At 42.1% G+C, this 22411-nt stretch overlaps 1 protein-coding gene across 1 annotated transcript in view; it reads right to left on the bottom strand.

The window, feature by feature from the left end:
- LOC127575509 (uncharacterized) overlaps positions 1 to 12198 on the bottom strand; it is a 35816-nt gene extending 23618 nt beyond the window's left edge. Inside the window, exons 1-5 of the mRNA XM_052025442.1 lie at positions 12120 to 12198; positions 10923 to 11074; positions 8044 to 8244; positions 5155 to 5279; positions 4523 to 4751 (exon numbers count right to left, since the gene is read on the bottom strand). Coding sequence (XP_051881402.1) covers positions 4523 to 4751; positions 5155 to 5279; positions 8044 to 8244; positions 10923 to 11074; positions 12120 to 12198 — 786 coding nt within the window. The remainder of the gene's footprint in view (positions 1 to 4522; positions 4752 to 5154; positions 5280 to 8043; positions 8245 to 10922; positions 11075 to 12119) is intronic.
- Between the last annotated feature and the right edge of the window lie 10213 nt (positions 12199 to 22411).

The following is a 22411-nucleotide window of genomic DNA, read 5'->3' as shown; positions in this document are numbered from 1 at the left end:
TCAAAGAGAGGTATGTGGATAATCTAGAGCAGATCAGTATTAAGACGGAGGCGGCGTTAGATGTTATGGGATCCATAAGGGTTGATAAATCCCCAGGGCTGGATGAGATCTACGCCAGGTTTCTATGGGAAACAAGGATGCAGATAGCTGAGGCCCTGACAGGGGTTTTTGCGTCTTCATTAGCCACAGGTGAGGTGCCAGAAGACTGAAGACTGGAGGATGGTTAATGTTGTGCCTTAATTTAAGGAGGGCAGCAGAGATAACCCAGGTAACTACAGGCTGGTGAGCGGGGAAATTATTGGGGAAAATTAAGGCAGGGGCTGATCAGGGATAGTCAGCAAGGCTTTATGTGTATGGGAAATCCTGCCTCACTAATTTAACTGAGTATTTTTTAAAAGGAAGTAATTAAAAAGGCTGACGAAGGCAGGGTGGTAAACATTGTCCACATGGACTTTAGTAAGGCATCTGACAAGGTCCTGTATGGTAGGCTGGTCCAGAAGGTTAAGGCACATGGAATTCAAGGTGAACTGGCTAATTGGATCCAAAATTGGTTGGCGATAGAAGGCAAAGGGTGGTGTTAGCAGGGTGCTCTTCTGATTGGAAGTCTGTGACCAGTGGTGTATTGCAGGGATCACTGCTGGGACCCTGGTTGTTTGTGGTATATACTAATAGCTTGGATATTAATGTAGTAGGAATGATTAGTATGTCTGCAGATAACATGAAAGTTGGTGGTGTGTGGATAGTAAGGAAGGCCATCTAAATCTGCAGCAATATTTAGATCAGATGCAAAGTTAGGCAGAGCGCTGGCAGATGGAATTTAATCCCAAGAAGTGTGAGGTGATGTATCTTGGGAAGTCCAATAAAGTTAGGACATGTACAGTAAATGATAAGGAACTAAGGAGTTTTGATGAACAAAGGGACCTTGGGATTCAAGTCCATAGTTTCCTGAGAGTGGCAACATAGGTAGATAGAAGACAAATGACAGGCTTGTCTTCATAGGTCAGGGCTTACCATATAAAAGTTGGGATGTTATGCTGCAACTTTACAAAACACTGGTTAGACCACACTTGGAGTATCAGTGCAGTTCTGGTCGTCACACTATAGGATGAATGTGGTTGCACTGTGAGTACAAAGGAGGTTCACCATGCTGTTCACTGGATTGAAGGACTTCAGTTATGCATAGGCTGGGTTTGTTGTCCCTGGAGTGAAGAAGACCGAAGGGTAACCTGATAGAGGTATATAACATTATAGGGGGCATAGATAGGGTAGATAGAATCGTTTTCCCATGATAGGAGTATCAAAGAGATGGCATAGGTTTAAGGTGAAGGAAAGGAGGTTTAAATGGGAGGATATCTGAAACTCACTGCCAGAGGAGTCGGGGCAGTCAGATACAATCGCTATGTTTAAGGGACATTTAGACAGTTACTTAAATAGGCAAGGCAAAGGATATGGACGTAGTGTGGGCAAATGGGATTAGTATAGATAGGCTAAATGATCAGCATGGATTTGCTGGGCTGAAGGGCTGTGTTATACTATTCTATGATTCTATAACCATTTACTAGTTAAACTGGTATACAGTAGACTATTTCTTACCAAATTAGGGGCAAAAAGATCTCAAGATCTGCCTAATCACACCCTTCCACCTAAAACAAGAAATGTAAGAATCTCCTTGAAAAATTAAAAACAGGACCAATGAGCAAAATCCCACCATGATGATTAATTCAATCTGGGGGAGATGATCACATTCAAGGGTAGGGCGGGCTTTGAGTACAATAGATTTTTTTTAAAGACTTGTGCAAGCTAAACAAGAAACAAAAAATATAAAAACTCAATTTGTGCTGGACATAATTTGCACTATGAATTCCTCAAACCCTGGTATTGGATTAGTTTATTTTGGGAAAATTGTGTTGAAATAATGTAGGCAGTCAAAAAAAAACTTCACTGCTTGCTTTCTTGAATACACAATGCCTTAACAGTAAAACATTAATTCCAATAGAAAAGTTCCAAAATGGTAAACGAGACCAAATTATATCAGCCACATCTGGTTGGTAGAATTCTTGGTGGGTCAGGTTACTTATTCAAGGCACACTCGAAAGACCTCTGCAGGGAAATTCGGGGTGACACTTCAGTGGAGCACTGAGTTAGTAGCTACTCTGTCAGAGGTGCCATTCTTTTGATGAGATGTTAAACACAGGTCCTATCTACTCTCACATGGGCATAAAAGATCCCCTTTTCAAGAACAGCAAGGGATGCATCTCTGGTTGACCTGGACATTATTTATTACTAAATCATCATTAAAAGGTCTTTGTTCTATCACTGTTTGTACACAAATCGGTTGTTGCATTTTCAATATTATAATGGTCATTGTGCTTTGAAAGTATTTCATCAACAGTAAAGTGCTTTGGGACGTCCTAAGATTGTGAAAGAATATTAAATAAATTCAAATCTTTCTATTTAATCATATCATGTTGAAAAAAATTGGAAGATTTCTCAAGGCAGCAAAACACTCTTAGGTGTTGAATGACTGATTAAACCACTGGTGCTGCATTGTCAGAATGTGATAGATTATCCAACGTCCTTGGCAGTGCTAACAGCTGGTTATCTACTCCCAGCTGTCATTTTCCTCCTATGTCACTGAACAAAACTCACTGCATTTACAGTTACAAATATTACATATATACTAAATACAGCAGTTTGTTAAGCAAGATGTTTTAAAATTTGCATTTCCACTTGGCAGTACAGATTTATACATAACATTGGCAGGAAAGCAGGTAATACAACTCCTTCAGCACCCTGTACTACTAAATCTGTACTCCACCTCCATTAATACGGTGACCTCAGCTGCACCACCACAGCCCTTGGCTATCTAGGAAAGATCAAGATCTCAAACCTGGCACAAAGCTCAAAGTCTACTGTGATCCCTGCCCTCCCCTACACTTCTAAGAATGTGGACTACCTACATCAGGCACCTCAAAGCACTGGGCAGATACCACCAACAGTGTCTCTTCAAAATCTGCCAAGTTCATTGGCTGGATAGACAAACTAATAGTCTCTTCTCCCAAGCCAACATCACAGTTATAATTAAACTCAGTTCGTTCCAATAGGTTGGTCATGTCATTCACAAGCCTGATAACACACTCCTGAAATAGACGCTCTGCTGCAGGCTTTGCCACAACAAGAAATTACCAGGTGGACAGCGGAAATACTTCAAGGAAAGATTGAACAGGTTAGGATTTTATTCCTTGGAGCGCAGAAGAATGAGGGGAGATTTGATAGAGGTTTACAAAATTATGAGGGGTATAGACAGAGTTAATGCGAGTAGGCTCTTTCCACCTAGATTAGGAGAGATAAGTACAAGAGGACATGGCTTTAGGGTGAAAGGGGAAAGGTTTAGGAGGAACATTAGGGGGAACTTCTTCACTCAAAGAGTGGTGGGAGAATGGAATGGGCTGCCATCTGATGTAGTAAATGTGGGCTCACTCTTGAGTTTTAAGAATAAATTGGATAGATACATGGACGGGAGAGGTCTGGAGGGTTATAGACTGGGTGCAGGTAAATGGGACTAGCGGAATAACGTTTCCGCACAGACTAGAAGGGCCGAATGGCCTGTTTTCTGTGCTGTAGTGTCCTATGGTTCTATGGACACTCTTAAAATCTCCTTGAAGAAATATAACACCTCACCGCCTTGGTGAATCCCTGGCCTATGACCAATTAAAATGGAGAAGGAGCATCTGTGATGCCTCTGAGAACCTGAGCCTCCTCATCAGAGAAGTGCAAAAGCCTAGTGTAAAGGTTCGAGAAGAAAGGGTACAATACCACCTCCAACATCCACCCGCCTTATCAAGCATCTATTGTCCCACCTGCAGCAGTGTCTGCAGGTCCAACATTGGACACAACCCCCACCTCAGAACCCAGAGCCGAAATGGAAGCAAGCAATCTTCAATCCCAAGCGGTTGTCTAAAAAAGATTCCAACTCCATTATCCACCTTAGTTCCATCTCCCCAGATATCCTTGGCCAACAAAAATCTATCTCAGATTTGAACTCATCTGTGGGAGAGAATTCCCACCAACCACCCCTTTCTGAATGGTTCTGCTCGGATATCATTATATTCACTTGTTCCAGTCTCCTTTGGGAAAGGGGAGGGCTAGTGAGAAGAGGCAAGAAATGCTCATCTCCAAATACTCTATAAATCCCTTTCAAAATCCTACAAATCTCAGTCATGTTACTCTTTAACTTCCATATTCCAGAAAATATATGACTTTTAGAAATTTATATAATTTCTCCTTATAGCTTAACCCTTGGAAGCCAGGCAACATTCCGGTTATCTGAAGAACACACCTTCCAAGAACAATGTCTAAGGTGCTTTGCCCAGAGTCGTACCCTGCAGTCTAGGTTGGTCTAACTAATGCTTTGCATAGCTGTAGCAAAAACCTCCTTTCCTCCTCCAGCTTTCTGCACGTAAAAGCTAATCTGTTTCTCGACCCCAATGATAACCCCACCTTCCCTCCTTGGTATACCTACATCCCTCTGAACTTGGAGGCTATAGGATGACTCGGGCGTTTCCATAGCTGCCCACTTTCCTATCGCCAGGTTAAGGACTTGCTTCTCCAGGCCGATGCACTCGTCGGCCGTCTTTGGTCTGTAAGTGTGACAGAGCTCGCAGTAGGCATATTCCAACGTCTGTCGAACGCGGGCAGCCATCCCCAGTGATGGATGGAATTCTAGTAAGTAAATCTTTTTCAAGGCAGGACTGAAAGCAAAACAAAAAGGTGGGTAATGCTTCCTTACTGCTAGATATTTCACAGAGCAATTTAATTTGGTCAATAATGTACAAAAATATAGCTCTTAACTACTACTGTAACACCAAAAGATCCATAGCATTCACCAGTCCTATCTTTGTGTGGTTAACCCATCTTCTGCTTTTTAATGCATTTTCAAATATTATCCAAAATTAATTTAAAGATTTATCAAATCTGGATCTGGTATTACAATGAATGCAGATGAATTAAAGCTGCTGAGATTAGCTTAAAGAGACAAATTGAATTATCTATTGCTGCTCTTACAAACAGTTACAACTACTCCACGAATGATAGAAAAGAGACACCATTTATCACAATCAATTAAACATGATACATCAGGAATTATTTCCTTACCAACTGTTGTTAATGGCAACTGGTTGCTTAGAAATGACATTAAGTGGTAAACCAAATTCAATACCCATCTCCATCAGATTGCTGTCCCTCCAAATCCTCTGTACATATTCTCGCTGATCATCTATCTGCACGTGTTGTTAAGAAATAATATTTCAGCATTACTCAGTGTTCACTGCATAGAAACAGGTGATTTAACCCAAATGATATATGACATACAAAGTCACCTCCCACCCAACTCCATCTCTCAATCAGCATTTCAAATATGTGAAATATCCTGAGTCAAATACAAAAGCAACATACTGAATGCTGGAAATCCAAAATGAAAATAGAAGATAGGAAACTCTCCACAAGTCAGGCAGCACCTGAGGGGAGAACAGAGTTCGTGTTTCAGGTCATTATAGCTGGAAGAAGGGATGGCAAAGTGGTACAGCTGGTAAGAGCTGTTGCCTCACAGCTGCAGTGACCCAGGTTCAATCCTGACCTCTGGTACTATCTGTGTAGAGTTTGTACATTCTCCATGTGACCACGTAGATTTCCCTTGGATGCTCCAGTTTCCTTCCACATCCTAAAGATGTGAAGGTTGATAGGTTAATTGTCCACGATAAAACTGTCCCCAGTGTGTAGGTGAGTGGTAGAATCTGGGTATGCACACCTGCTCCACCATTCAGTGAGATCATGGCTCAACATCTACCTCAGCTCTCTGTACTAATTCTACATATCCCTCATCAGATTTTCTTAGTATTCAAAGATCTCTATCTTGCATATGCTCAGTGACTGAGCCACCACAGCCCTCTTGGGTAGAAAATTCTAAAGACTTGTGACCCTTTGGGTAAAGAAATATTTTTCTCATCTCATTCCTGAATGGTCAACTGATTATTTTGAGACTGTGACCCCCGGTTTTCGACACCTCAGCCACAGGAGACATGAACCTTGCATCTACCCAGTCAAGCCCCGTAATGTTTCAATGAGATTTCCACTTATTCTAAAATCTAGATAGTATGGGCCCAGACTGTTTAATTTTGCCTCAGGACAATGCCCCCTCCCCCAGCTCATTCACAAATATTTATCTTCCTATACTCCTTATATCACAAGCATCTCCTTTATTAAATGGGGAAACCATACCTGCAGACATTACAGCTGTGATCTCACCATTTAAATACAGTAGGATTTCCTTACACTTGGCCTTGATTGTATTGGGATTTGAGTACAACATACTACCCATGGTCTTCCTAATTGCTTATCTTTCAGTGATTCACAAACACCCAGGTCCCTCTGAATGCCAAAACTCTTCAATTTCTCACCACTTAATAAATACTCTGCTTCTATTTTTTCTAATTTCTTCATATTATATTTCATCTGTTCTGTCCTCATCCATTGACATAACTTTTCTAGATCACTCTGAAACCTCTCTCTGATCTTCCTCACAATCCATTTTCCCACCCAGCTTTGTATAATCAGCAAACTTTTATATATTGCACCTGGTCTCCTCGTCCAAATCACTGACATCAGTTGTGAACAGTTGGGTTCCCAGCACCAATCCCTCAGCATCATAATCTGAAAAAGATCCACTAATTTCTATTCTCTTTTTTCTGTGCATTAACAAATCCACAATCCACACCAGTATAGTACCACCAACCAAGGGGGCTCTAATGTTTTTAAGAACCTCTTTCATGACACTTTATTAAAGACTGGAAAATCCACATATTAACTGGTTTCCCCTTATCTGTTCTGCTAATCACAACCTCAAACAGATTTTTCAAAATGACTTCCCTGTATCTATGTTGAGTCTTCCCAAAAGAATATTAATTTTGCAGCTGTACAGAGAAGTATCTGTCCTTCGGAGTATTCTGACTCCTAACACAGCTAAATTCCCCTTCACTCCTCCCACTTGAATGACTTCCAAAGCATTCATGTTCTTAGTCATAAGATAATGAATGACACTGAGATTCATTGAATCCATGGAGAAGGCACAGGACAGTGAAGTCAGAATGAGAGAGATGGAGGACTGAGATGATAAACAACTAGAGCAGTGAATAGAAATGTTAAGTGTCTGGGCCTGATGTGATCCTAAATGATTTGCCCCAGTTCTGCTTGCTAGAGGTTGTTGTTTGGTGAGTAATTCAATTAGCATGGACTAGTTGTGCTGTCGGTAGGAGATGGGATTTGGAGATACGTTTAGTCAATTAAAGAAAAATCATTAATATTTTTCCTACATCGCCTGTTGCAACTGGATTCTTTGCATTATCTCCATGGCCATCCTCTCTCTCTATTGTTCCAACATTTGTTTGGAGGGCTTACTAGTCCCGGTTTATAGAAGAGGCTCTCCTCTTCTCCATCAACCAAAACAGTCAGTACAATGTCAGAAAATCTGGGTGCCTGCTCTCACCCCGTCAAGCCTCAGGTCATGGCTTCCAATGACTCTTCGAGCCTTGTGGAGTGACTTCTACCACTGGTTCCGACCTCAAAGCATCTCCCTTTGGAGGTGCACGCTGCCTGTACTGAGCATTTGCTGGTTTAAACAGGAGCTCATGACCTATGAAATTCAAACATACGCACCCACAAATTAGGAGGAGGAGTGGGCCTCTCCGACCCCTGCAGCCACTGGCTCAGCAACAACAGTGCAAAAATGGTGACAGAATGTCATTCAATCTGACACTTGCAGTCAGCAGCTCACTTACTGATACATCATGTACTATAGGAGTTACTTTAATCCTATAGTACACAAAGTCTGATGCACTGCTACCTTTAAGTGCAATTTGTCAGTGCATCAGCATACTCCGTAACTCAAAGCATTTCAATATACTCTGTTTAAAGTACATTCCAATATAACAAGCATGCTTATTACTGATATTACAGCTCTTAGGTTTAACAGTTGCCTCTTAAACACACCTGTTTGTTCAAAATGTCTGTTATAAGTTGTGACTGAAGGTTCAGGCAGGTACATTCAGCTTGATATGTCTGTACAAAGTACTCATTGCTCAGGTTAAACCGTGGACGTTGGTACATGATATCTGTGATAACCTGGGCCAATGCAAAGCGGTCCTCCACATCAAAGACATGCTGATAGGCTTCAAAATAACCATCCAGGAGCTGTGTAGAAATCATTCAGAAGGAAGTGTACAGTTATGATAGTCTATTCTGGCAGTTCAATCTGCCCTCTTATCTGAGCGTGGTGACAATGTACACTTCACCATTGGTAACCACCCAGCACAAAGTCCAATACACCAAGACCCTGAGCCACAGCCTAGAATTTAAGGTAGAGAGGAGCAAACACCATGGAGTGCTGTACAGGAAGCTTGGGCCACAACAGCTCAGCCATGTTAGACCTCCCACCTGGAAGTGATGTCACAGATATCAGGAACTTCATGACTGCCAAGGAGGACATCATGGCTGATGGGAATGACGCTCCAGCCAGCAGGAATAACAAAGCTGGCTGGAATTCGCTAGTGCTACCGAGACGGTAACCAATACTAATTTGTAGGTTATGATTTTTATTCTCATCGCTCATCAATATTAGACCACTGGTTTGTTGAAAAGCCTCCTATCCCAGGTGAAGGTCCTTTTCATATGAAAGCGGTGGTCTTAGAATTTGTACATGGAATGCTGTTTTTTGTTCAGAATTGAAAATCTATACCTGTTATCTTTATCAACCTTCTCTGTTCCCTAATCAAAGGAGTTGAACACAATTTGCCTTCAGCAAGTCCCTTGCTAGCTCTCCTTCATTAACTCAAACTTCTCCAAGTACCTATTAACATTCTCCATGACTATTTGGGATAAAGAAGGTGCTCAATGAATAGAGGCAGAACTCATAGTTGGAATATCAACTGAATGCTTTCTATTAGACTTTACCAAGAAAAAGAATGCACCAAAATCTCTGTGGAAGGATGGAGTGAAACTGAGACAGAGTGAAGTGGTCGGAAGTCTGGCTATGCTGAAGGTAAACACGTCACCAGGTCCAGGTGAGATACATCCTAAGTTACTTGAGATGGGACAGAAGTTACAGGAGGGCTTGACATAATCTTCCAATCCCCCCCTAGAGAGGCCACGGGACTGGAAAATGATAAATATAACATCCTTGTTCAAAAAAGGCTGCAACAACATGCAAGGCAATTACAGCCTGCCGGTTTCACCTGGACTGGGGGAGATTTTGGAAGCAATAATCAGGAAAACCATTAACGTGCACTTGTAGGAGCTCAAATTGGTAAAGGAGAAACAAACACAAGATCACAACAAAACAGGATCAAGAGGCAGCCACCTCAACCCTGCCCTACCATTCAATATGATCCTGGCCGACCTGCCCAGGCCTCGTCTCTTCTGTGCCAGATCCCCATAACCTTCAATTCCCTGATCTTTCAAAAATGTACCTACCTCTTTAAATACCCCTAGTGAACTAACCTCCATAACTCTCCAGGGTAGATAATTCCAAAGGTTCACCACGTTCTGCTAGAAGAAATTCCTATGCACCTCAATTTTAAATGACCACCCCTAATCCCTTTAAGACTCTCCCATTAGTGGAAACATCTCAGCATCTACCTTGTCATGCCCTGTGTTTCAATAAGATCACTCCCCATTCTTCTAAACTCCAAAGAATACAGGTCTAACTTTCTTAGCCATTTGTGATAGGATAACTTCTCATCCCAAGAATTAGCCTAGGAGAGCCAGTACAGATTTATTTTTTGAAATGCATTCTAAACCTGTTTTTGTCTTTATCATAATCCTTCCTACTTTTCCCCCTCCAAAGACTGTCCTGTCTTCTTTCTAGACCTACCTAATCACCCACTCCTTTGTCACCCTGTTCCTCTTCTCTAATGCTATCTCCTGGTGCTGTGTCAATTTAGTCTAAATACTCCACAGCTAACCCCTGAACCTCTCCTTAAAGATAGTCTTATAGCAGTGCAATTTGTGCATTTTGAACAGGTCACTCTTGCCCCAGAACTGGTCTTAATCCCAAAAATCAGAAACTCTCTCTCCTGCTTCATGTCTGCATGAATCAGCCTGTCATTTAAAAGTGAACCATGTATGAATTTCTTTTCGCAGAGGGTGGTGAATCTCTGAAATTCTGAACCCCAGAGGGTTGTAGAGCCGGAATGCTGGAGGTACTTAAAGAGGAGATAGATAATTTTGTGGAGGTTTGAGAATCGAGGGCTTGGTGGAACCGGCACAGAAAATGAGTTGAGGCCTGGGCAGACCAGCCATGATCATATTGAATAGCGGCGGCAGTTTGAGGGGCTGAGTGGCCCACTCCTGCTATCATTTTCTTGTGTTCGTGTCACCTTTCTAGTACTACTCTCCATGTAGCAAAACCCTTACCTAATCATTCAAAATCAAAACAAAGGTTTGAAGAATAACAGTCACACAATATATCAAATTAATTCCATGCCAATGTGCATGTGTTTGTGATGTGTTTATCATCCTTCCATTGTTTGTTTGGACTTTGAACAACCAGATTTAGCTCTTGACAACCTAGACAACCAGACAAATCTGGACAACCAGATTTAGCTCTTCATATATATTCACTGCCTGTGATGAATTTGGAGATATGCAATATTTCATGCAGAGAATACAGAACATTCACAAAGATGTCTTTACTTCCGATTTCCACATTTCTTTTCTCTTGGTTAGTTGCATAATGTCAATTACTCAAGTAATGGGAAAAGACCACAAAGGATGATTTGCAATCTTTTTCCCCATAATCTTCTGATCTCATCTTCTCCAATAGTTTATTAAGGTTGTTCTTTCTGAACCCTGAACGGTATGCATCTTTTTACCTGCCGTTTGTGCTCCTGAAAAGCTGTTTCACATCTCCATAGGTCAAGCAAAACTGCAAATCGATCCACTGAGAGGCGAGCCCAGCCTGGGAGGTCAACCTCCCCACAAGGTGTGCCTCCTGCAGAAGGAGCTTTCTGGCATGCTTGCTGACCTTTAGAAAGTGACACGTGGAGAGATGCATTAGGGACATTTAGGCAGATACAGTAGGGACATTTAAGAGACTCTTAGGTAGGCACATGAATGATAGAAAAATGGAAGGCTATGTGGGAGGGAAGGGTTAGATAGATCTTAGAGCAGGATAAAATGTCGATACAACATCGTGGGCCAAATGGCCTGTACTGCGCTGTAATGTTCTAAGTTCTATGTTTCAGCTCATGGTAACTTACAGCAAATGGAGTAACAATAACACTTTCTTTTAACATCTCGTGAATAAAGTAATATTTAAATGAAATAAAAACTGTTTTAAATGTTCCCCATTTTACACTCACTGAAATCCTCAAGTACTTCCAGATTACAGGTCCTGCTTGATTATGCAACACAGTATTTCCACCTTAACTTGTTCTGACATTTCAATATAATCCCATGGAACAGGACAATAACTTCACTTTGTGCATCATTTGAAATGTACGGGCTTTCTATGTGAACGTGAGAAAAGGATGCCGACAGCAGGCAGTGTGCAATTTCTCACGTACGGGATGACATTGGGAACAATGGAGACACAAGAGACTGCAGATGCTGGAATCTGGAGCAACAAACAATCTGCTGGGGGAACTCAGCAGGCTGAGCAGCATCTGGGGGAGGAAAGAAATTGATGCAATCCTGTTGCAGGGTTTTGACCTGAACCACTGACAATTCCTTTCCTCCCACAGATGGTGCTCCACCCACTGAGTTCCTCTAGCAGGTTGTTTGTGGACACTGGGAACAAATTCGATTCATGGGATGAACAGAAAATCATCCAGTCACTAACATTAGAGAAATCTGAAACTCCCATCAGAAACTGAATGAGTTTTCGATTCTGAGGAGATTCAAACCCCATGATGACACAAAGGTGCCTCTACATGATTTACATTTGGAGTAAGATAAACAGAGTTTGTACCTCCTCCTTCCTCCTCAAACTCATGAACATCCTAAGTTCATGAGAGACAGGGTGGCAGACGTTATAGCACGAGAATGTACATGACAATTTATTACCTTACCTTTCTCAATATATTGGGTTGCAAGCAGCAGCAGCTGGGTTTCCAACTCTTTTAAATCCTTCAATGCCACATCATACATCACGTAAACCCCTCGCTGATCCTGGGTGTGAATGAAACTGTCTTCATTCACATAGAAATCATCGTGGTTCTCGATTTCTGAGAACTCCATGAACTTGGTGAGATCCTTCTATAATCGTGAACACAAAGAGTGCACAATAATTTACAGACACTTCTCATTTCTCAAACAAATATCCCCAACTCTTATCTAAAGTGCCATGTTCTTTAATGAGTGCAGCTGGTGGACAGGTCCGCGAATAAACGTTCGTGGGGAGTGTCAACATTAATTGGCACAGTTGGTAGAAGGATTATCATTCACTTTATCAAGCTTCTGATAAGAATTAGGGTTAAAAGAGCATCTCAGTCTCTAATATGAGCAAACTGTAGGACTGTGTGTTTCTACCCTCTAGCTGTTCATGGGATAGACACATGGAGAACAAGCTCACTTGTCTGCCCTTCGCTCCGATTAATTTGCATAACATAAGGAAGTATAGCCAGCTGAAACAAAGCTGTAACAATAAAGAGGAAAACTAATTCTAAGGAATCAGGTTGAAATTTATTATTATTTAAGAAATAAACAAAGAAATAATAAAACAAAATTGATGTGAGTGAAAGTAGAAAGGATAGATTGATAGCTGAAATGGAGAATAGGTTCTTTAATAACAAAACAATTGCACCCAAATTTTACCCTGTTTTTAGGCTTCTTTACAAAAACTGTATTCTTGCTTGCCATTTCACACAACCCTGAATACAGTTAACTTTCTGGTCAGATTTATGTCATCGACATCATCAAATGTACCTGCCAGGTAGCTGAACTGAAGAATGGGCTCTTCAATAACGACAAATGTTACAACTTGTAACGCACAATGAGCTATTCCGTAATATGTTTATACATGCTCAACAGCTGGCCATCACTTCCTGCCACACCGATTTCCAGCAGAGGAAAACTTATTTATTCTCTAGTCTACTCTTCCTGGGTTGCATACGCCAGAGCTCACAAACCAAGGCAGTATTCCTGCTGCAGCAGCACTGCACTCTCCACACAGTCAACCTTTGTTGGTGAGTGTCGGCCTACAGAACTGATCAGCTGTTTCTTTCAACATTTTGACAAACATTGCAGCTGCCTCCCTTGTTGGGGATGGGGCCTGTTACCAACATACCCCGCCTCCAATGAGGAAGCATCATCGGTGCCACTTATTTCAGGGACCCTGCCCACCAGCATTTCATTTCAGTAGCCACATTCCCAGCTGTTGCCAGAAACCAACTGTAAATTACTCATTCATGCACTTGCAGACACAATAGAGAGCTTTCAGCATTTGGGAACACGAGTTAGCACCACCTAGTGGGGCCACAGCTTGGCCATGTCTGGTAGGGTCATTGCAGGTCATAGGGACAGCAGCTGCGTTGTTTTGCGTGAGGGTTTTCTTTATTTTAAAGTAATATCTCTTCCCCATTTTCAGTAAAATCTGCTCACAGTAGACAAGGAAAGCCACTCATTGCGGGGGAAGGCATCTAGCTTAAAAGGGTTTCCTAAATGTTATATTAAAAAATCTGCACCTAATCCAGCCTACATGGTAAACAATTAAAAAGAAATGCCCTTCATCCACCAGTTGATGGAACTGCTTCACTTTGCCTTGAGTGCTCTTCACATTTTTTCCCTCACCTATCGCTGCCCTCCCTCCCTCTGAAGGCACAGTACTTTCCCTGCATAATGCTACCAAGCACCATCTATTAAAGATTTTGGAGGCTTTGCAGGGTTACTGGAAATAAAGCAGGGAGATGGAGTAGGGGAGGAGGGACTAACGTAGATAGCTCCATCACAGGCTGGAGGGCATAAATAGCCTCCTCTGTGCTGTAAGATTCTCACTGTATAATCCTAGTGCTGTTGAGGTTCACTATGCTGAAAGACCCCTTTAATTAAGTTGACTGCCTCCTATTCAATGTGAGATTGTGGGAGATGCTATTACAGTACCTTGTAGTCTGCAGGTGTGTTGTGTAAATAACAATGTGAACCGATGCCATCTGCCACACCTGAGCCACCCTTCGCTGCACTAATCCAGCATGTGTCTGCTGCCGTACACACCAGCTTCCCTCGATTCAAGGTTAGGCCAGATACATTGATGGTCAGGGTTCGTTCAATGGATCTGAAATAGTTCAATGTTCCTAAGCAGATTCGCTGCAAAGAAAGAACCATAATAAACGGAAGTTACCATTAGGAGTTTACACCTAACATAGCTTACTAAAATTTACAGCTGAATTAAGTACTGATCAGCCCATTCTAACATTAGAAAGATAAAAAATGCTGGGAATCTGAATAAAAGAAACAGAAAAGATCTGAAATCCAAAATGTTAACACAATCAGCCACTGAAGGAAGAGACCCATGTTAAATGTTAATTCTTCATCCTTTTTCACATACTGCCCTGTTTATTTTTCATTTATGGCTTTTTCTGTAAAAGTCAGAAACATGATATCCACTATTTGTTGCAAGAAAATAAACTGCTAGAAGAAATCAGCTGGCCAGCAGTATCTGCAGAGGCAAAGGGTTGGTCGAACTTTCAGGTCGAAACCATGCAGGGTCTCAACCCAAAACGTCAACTATCGTGCTATGGTGCTTGGTGCATCAACTATGGCAAATGGTGCTTGACCCACAGAGTTCCTCTGGCAGTTTATTTTTTGCTCCAGATTCCAGCATCTGCAGTCCATAGAACCATACAGCACAAAACAGGCCCTTCGGCCCACCATGTTGTGCCATCGTCCCTTGTGTCTCCATTATTTGCTCCCTGGTGTCCTATGCAAAGTGCATCAACAAATTAATTGATGTGAAGCTTATGCTTATTTCACTGGAGAAATGCAAGTTGACATCTGAAACTGCCGAGTGATGGAGCAGAGTTACGTATGAGAGGTGGGACTGCGGCTGTCTGCAACGTGACCCATTACCTGAAGCTCCCGGATCCTCAGGTGGCGTAGGAAGAGGAGAGACAAGTAGGCCCCCTGTGTCATCACTGGGTCATTTCCGTTCTCCTCAGTTCCCTCGTCCAATCCCAGCAGCTGCATGGTGCTGGTGTGGTTATAACTGAGTGAGAAAGAAGATTAGAAGGAATGAGTTATTTCCAATCTTGCCTCCAGTGGCTGCTGTATAGAATCATCACCTATGCTCAATGCATGCCCAAACCTGTCTGCTACCAGTACAGAGGGGTTACAGCAGGGGGCCCTGAGCAGTAGCGGGGACTCCAACAATGCACTGAAGATGTCCCGCCTCCAAATAAGTCCCTAATGGCTTTGACCGATGGTTTTGCGACTGTCAGGCTATTAAGTCTGTGACATTCAGAGATATTTAAATACTTGTAAAAAGATAACAAATAATTTTAACTGGAAAAAAATGAAAAAAAATTATAAAAAACTGTAGAAAAGATATGATAGTGCTGGTGCAGAGGAGATTCACCAGGATGTTGCCTGGGATGGAGCGTCTTTGTTATGACGAGAGAGTGGAGAGGCCAGGTCTGTTTTCCCTGGAGCAGAGGAAGTTAAGTAGGGTCATGACAGAGGTATACAAAATAATGAGGGGTATAGATAGAGTGGACTGTAGGAACCTTTTCCCCTTATCAGGTGAATAAAAGTAGAGGTCATAGATTTAGAGTGAAGGGGTAGGAGATTTAGAGGGGATCTGAGGGAGACCTTTTCACCCAGACAGTGGTGAGTACCTGGAATGCACAGCTGGAGAGAATGGTGGAAGCAGAGTTGCTGACAGCATTTAAGGGCTGTCTAGTAAAGAACTTGAATCTCATAGGCATCGAGCGCTACGGGCTAGGTGCTGGAAGATGGGATTAATACATATGGGTTCCCACTGTTGGGCATGGCTGTGGTGGACTGAATGGCCTGTTTTCCATGCTGTACGACTCCACAGCTAAAAAAGAATGATAAAATAAAACCAAAATATGTACCACTTTCACCTCTGCAGCCTTGCAATCCCCTTGGAGATCAAAGGAAACTTGGCACAGTATCCAGAACAAATCCCTAGGATTTGTACCAGAGAATCAGCAAGAATGTGCTTTCTCTTTGGACTATTGTCAGGAATGCAGCAATGAAACTTCTTGCTAGATGCAGAGTCCACAGGCTAAATATGCAGGATCCAGAAGAGTCTTATACATTTCAATCAAGGGTGGATGTGGAGAAATGTTTAATCCAGATAGGGGCTACTGTTTAAAATTAAAGAATTGCCTATTTAAAGACAGACATAAAGCAATATCTTTCCTCTCAGAGTGTTGAAAATCTTTGGAACTCTTCCTCAAACAGAAGTGGAAACAGTTTTTGAATATCTTTAAGGCAAAAGTAGACAGATTCTTGATTAGCAAGGGGATGAATGGATATTGTGGGTAGATAGAGATAGAGTTGATGCTACAATCAGATCAGCTGCTCTTTATTAACTGTTATTATTGTTATCCTGATCTCTTTGCATCATATGTATAAGTATTAATGTTATGTATATTAATTGAATTAATTTGAAATTCAATAAAAAGATTGAAAAAGAAAAGAAAGATCAGCTGCTCTTATCAAATAGTGCAGCAGACTTGAGGGGTTGAGTGTCCCAATTCCTGCTCCTAATTTATATGCTTGAATTTGCATTACAGACCGTCCCCAGGTAATGAATAGCTTCTGCTTTTATTGACGTCCTTGTCCATAAGTCAGAAAATACACACACAAAAAAAAAATCACTCGATATGGTAACCACACCTCCATAGCACTGTAATGAAAGGCATCGAAAGCACACAAGATTGATATGAATGAATAATTACTAAAAGTGGAGAAAGAGGGGAAATTAGTTCAGCTGTCGGAATGAACTTTGGACATACTTTGGACTCTTGAATTTAATAATATGGGAGCTCATTCACATGTAGGGGTGTCCGTAAGTTGGATGTTCATAACCTGGGAATGGCCTGTACTGCCCAGGAAGTTTAGGACTTTCTCCAAGTCCTGAACTTTCATCCATTTAAATGGATACATGCCAGCAGTTCTGTCTGGAACCGTTGGCATTTTCACCAAAAGTCAAGCTGCAGTAATGAACTGCAGTAAGTGATGATTTGTAGGTCCTTCAGCCTCTGGCACTTATCCAGGGCAAAACTTCACATGGTAACACCTCAGTTTTTAACTGGAGGAACTGAAGATGGAAGGATTGAGCATCAAACGATGTGGACTCAGGAATACTGGGCAAAATTTCTAAAATTTCAGATAATACAAAACTCTGAATTGTGTTAAATAATAAAGTAGTAGACTGCAGGGAGACATTGACAGACTGGTGAAATGAACAGCCAAACAGCAGTTGAAATTTAATGCAGAAAAAAGTACGGTGGTACAGGAAGGATAAGGAGAGGCGACTTGAAATTAAAGGCACAGATTTTTAAGGTGCTGCAGAAACAGAGATATGCCAGGAGCCACAAACAATCTGCTGGAGGAACTCAACGGGTCGAGCAGCATCTGTGGGGGGAAGGAATTGTCGATGTTTCAGGTCAAAACCTTGCATCAGGATCTTGTGTCGCCAGGGAATTGCTAGACTTTGTAAACCTTTCAAAGTGGTGGGTTGTTGAGGAAGCACTTGGTTGTCTTGGCTCTTCATTGAGACTTAGCATAAGGAAGCAGGTCAACTATACTGAAAACAACGTCAAGCTCCATGTTGGATATTGTGTTCACTCCTTGAGGGACAGCAAATCCTTGGAGAGTCTTGAAGAAACTGAAATAGTGGCAACGCTGGAAATTTCAGCTATGTGCAGAATTTGAAGAAGCTGAGGATGTTCTTAGGGCAGAGGCTAAGAGGAGATTGGCTCAGACTGCTGCATCATTGCTAGAATGAATAGGTATCTACATTATTATAGCAAAAGCAAATTCTTTGTAATGGAGTAAGAAACAGAAGCAGAAGTGGCCATCAGCCCCTGTGGTAACTCTTTCCTCAGTCATACCTTACCTCAGCGAATTAACCCCAAATCCCTTGGTTTACTTAAGATGCAAAAATCTCTTGATCAATTCCAATAATCTGTCAATTTATTGTACTGCAACAACCACAAGTGCATTATATTCTGTGTATACGTTCTCCCGTGTCTACGTGGGTTTCCGCCAGGTGTTCCGGTTTCCTCCCACATTCTAAAGACGTACGGGTAGGTCAATTTGGGGTTTAAAATGGGCAGTGCGGACTGGTTGGGCCGGAAGGGCCTGTTACCATGCTGTAAATAAAATTTAAAAAAATTTTTAAAAAATATTGCTTCACAGCACAAGGCCGGTAGTCTGGAAATAAGCACAATTTAAGCCCTTTACTAAGAAACAGAGCTCTAGAAACAGGACCTATCATGGTGGCAGTGATCTTGAATGTTAAATTCTAAACTAATTAGTAATTGGTTTATTATCATCATTACATGAACCAAGATACAGTGAAAAGCTTTAGTTTGCATGTTATGCAGACAGATCATTCCATAACTAAGTACATCAAGATAGTAAAAAGGAAAAAAATAGAATGCACAATAAAGTATTATAGGTACAGAGAATGTGCAGTGCAGGTAGACAAATAAAGTGCAAGGGCCACAACAAGGTAGATTGAAAGATCAAGGGTTCATCTTTATCGTATAAGAGGTCCATTCAAAAGTCTTATAACAGCAGGATAGAAGCGGTCCTTGAGCCTGGTGGTACATGTTCTCAGGTTTTTGTATTTTCTGTCCAATAGAAGGGGGGAAGAAGAGAGAATGGCCAGGGTGGGAGGGGTCCTTGGTCATGTTGGTTGCTTTCCCGAGGCAGACTACGTGAAGAAAATGAACGTTGAATCCGAATCTTCAAACACCAAGACATTACTCTGTGGAGACTGTGTGTTGTGTCCCCAGTGTGTGGAAGAAGGCTGCGCAATTCCAGCCAGTGCTGAAATGGGATCCTGACAATGTCATGGAGCACTTGGAAAAGAAATGCCTTCTGAAAGGTACAAATAATGGAGCTCAGCACATCCTTTTGTGAACTGAGAAGTAACAACTGGAAATTTGGGAAATAAACATGTCAGAATAAAATATCCAACCACATCTTCAAAAAACTTAGCACACATCTCTAGCTGAAAACAAATCACCACAGGTTACAGATTCCCAAAGCCTGAAGCAGGATCCAGGCAAGCTTGTTGATTATTTCCACACTAGGCTTAGAAACGCAGTCAGTAAATGCAGAGAAATGGATGAAAGGCTTGTAGGCCAAAACATTTGGGACTCAGCATACCCAGACCTGCAGAGAGCTTTGACTGTGAAAGGGGGTGCGGAGGGGTGGTCACTTTAGCACAGGAAGTCACAAACAGATGAATGAAGATGCTAACTTTCATCATCAGCCCCCTCCTGTGGTGTCCCATGAATCCTGTTTGCCACAAGATGAATTGCATTCGATATCTTGTGCCTGTAAGTTGTCACTATGCAGCCAGAGCCGGGGTCAGAGGCAGGAACACCAGGGGCTAGGAACAGATGTGGTTTTGCAGCAGATAAACTGGTCCCACAAGCTCAAACTTCCTCTGAAGTTGTTAAATCCGTGGAGGGATTAACTACTGAATGTCACTAGTGTCACTCCCACGACCTTAGTGGTGTTACCGTTTATTTGTTAATCACAGGAAGTCTGTGCCCCTGTCCCTCTCAAATCTCATAAACTTAGTGCACTCAAAGAGCCAACCTCCAGCTCAGTCCTGAGAAAGAAATCAGGGTCAATACAGTTAGATAACAGGAGCAGAAGAATTAATATCAGACTCAAAGACATTTCTGCTGGAGCTGTGCACAACCATGTGAGTTCACAGAAAAAAAACTGTTCTGCCTATGGGTGAAGTTGTACATTATGTGGCAAGTTCAGCCACTGGGAGACGTGCAAATGAAAAATGGAAATATTCAGAGGAAATGCCAAAGGAAGAGTAAAAGAACCAATGGAAAAGTAAAATCAGAACCTCCACACCATGGAAGACAAGAAAGTTTGTGGAACCCCCGGACATCGTGCTACAAGTCTGCAAAGAGTGAGTGGATGTTGTGATTCTCAGAAAAATGAAATCCCAACAACCATCCAGATCACAAAAAAAACAAGAGAAACAGATCACAGCCACTAACTGGGGCATAAAATAACATCACACCACTTGGGTATGACCTTCCCTGGAAACCCAAAAGAAGATGGACGTCCAAAGGAAGACATCTTGAAGTAACATGACGCTGTGCTGACGGTAATGTGGAGGAGGTAAGGTTCCACGGCTTGGTACAACCCAAATCAGAGGGATACCCAAAGACAAAGAAGTTAACTGCATGTTGTATATTGCAGACAGGAAAGGACCTGCCAACCTGGGTCTGAGAAGGTGTGAAGAATTGCAGTTAGTCTTAATCAACAAGGTGGAGGAGACCACACCGAGAATTGAAAGCTACATGGTAGTCATAAAGCATTCTCCAGTATGCAACAAATCCCAATCCAAAACTACTCAGAGATTTTAAGAAACAGATGCTTTGAGGACTTTGACCATCACATTACTATTAACCATAGTGACGCGTCCTTAACATAAAACATCGATCATTGAAGGGAAAGGTTAAAAGAGAGTGCCAAGGGATGGAACACAAAAGGGGTAATATCCAAAGTCACTAAACCTGCCTGCTGGATGAACTCCATTGTACTGAGACAAATGCCCAATGGACAGCTAAGGATATGCCTGGACCCAAAAGACTTGCATTAAACAATGAAGAGTGGCCACCACTCAACTCCAAGTCTGGAAAAAACAATCAAGAGCCCAAGTTGGAAGAGGCCAAGTGATTTACCAAACCTAATACCAGGAAAAGCACTGGGATGTGAAAAATGGTGAGGAATCTCCACTCTTGATGAAATTTTACATACCATTTCAATGATACGAGTTCTAATATGGAAAACAAATAAAACTGCAGATGCAGGAATCCAATATCAACCCTTTGGCCTTAGAGTTAGTCAGGATGTGCTTCAGCAGGAGGTGGACAAGACTTACAGAAGACGCCAAGCAGCAGGAGGAACAGCAGATGACATCCAGATCAACAAAGTGGTTGATAGAGCCCATGACTGTCATCTTTTTGTGATGGAAGGAAGCAGAAAGGTTTGTCTCAAGCTAAATAACAACAACAAAGAAAGAATGCCAGTTGCTCAGAATGACTTAAGCACCAGATGGAGTTAAACCAAGCTCAGGAGATTTCACAACTGCCATTGATTGAAAACACCAGAGGTCAAGGAGGAACTGAGTTTTCCAGCCTAACCTGAAACACAAATTCTCTCAATCTTTAATCTGTCAGAGTACATGGTGAACCTATGGGAACTACTGAATGAATATGCCATAAACCTGCGTGGATAGGGAAGGTTTAGAGGGATATGGGTCAAACGCGGGCAAATGGGACTAGCTTATGGCCTGGAGCAATTGGGCCGAAGGGCCTGTTTCCGTGCTGTATGACTCAATGGCTCTATGAACTGCAGTCCCAATCCCATGAAGGTAGCTTTAACAAACTTGAGGAGGTGGAGGGCACTGGGACAGGAATCAAACCTCCAGTTTTACAGGTATTTGACACTATCAGGTTCCTGTATAGGATGGCAAACCAATGTCATTTGCATCCAAAGCACTTGTGTAGACAGATACAAGATACACAAACATAGAGAAAAAACTATGAACAGTTGTATATGTGTGGCTAGAAGACATGTGTGGCTAGAAGAAGCAGACCACCTCACAAACCACCCGACCGCCCACCCCACCAGCCACCACCTGCCCATCTGTGCAAAAGTCCACAATTCCCACGTCGACCTCATCACCACCTCTGAACTCACAGAACTGGAATGGGAGCAAAGCATCTTTGGTCTCAAGGGACTGCCTAAGAAGAAGAAGAAAATGGCTGCAAGAAGTTCCATGCTTATGCACAGAAGGAAAATGATCAGCAATTCCCAAAGCAACTCTACAGATAAACCCATGTGGAGCAGTAACAAGACTGCAAAGGTTGATTTATGATTAAAGTTCTAATTTCACTATGACAAAAACAAGCCAGCCAAGGAAACTGTGGTAGCAGATGCACTCTCTCATCTGTCACCAAAAGATAAGCATCAGATTAGAGAACTAGGTGTGAAGACACCCTATCTGGTAGATGTGACACCCACAAATTTGGGCAAGCTTGGAAACCGACAGAGACAGGGTATTACAGCTATTTTCTCACCACATGCCTCGGGGGTGGCCCAAAAGGGAAGTTAACACCACAACCCA

The sequence above is a fragment of the Pristis pectinata genome, chromosome 10 (genome assembly GCF_009764475.1).
Source record: "Pristis pectinata isolate sPriPec2 chromosome 10, sPriPec2.1.pri, whole genome shotgun sequence".
Lineage (NCBI taxonomy): Eukaryota > Metazoa > Chordata > Chondrichthyes > Rhinopristiformes > Pristidae > Pristis > Pristis pectinata.
This window is presented reverse-complemented; position numbering and strand designations above follow the sequence as displayed.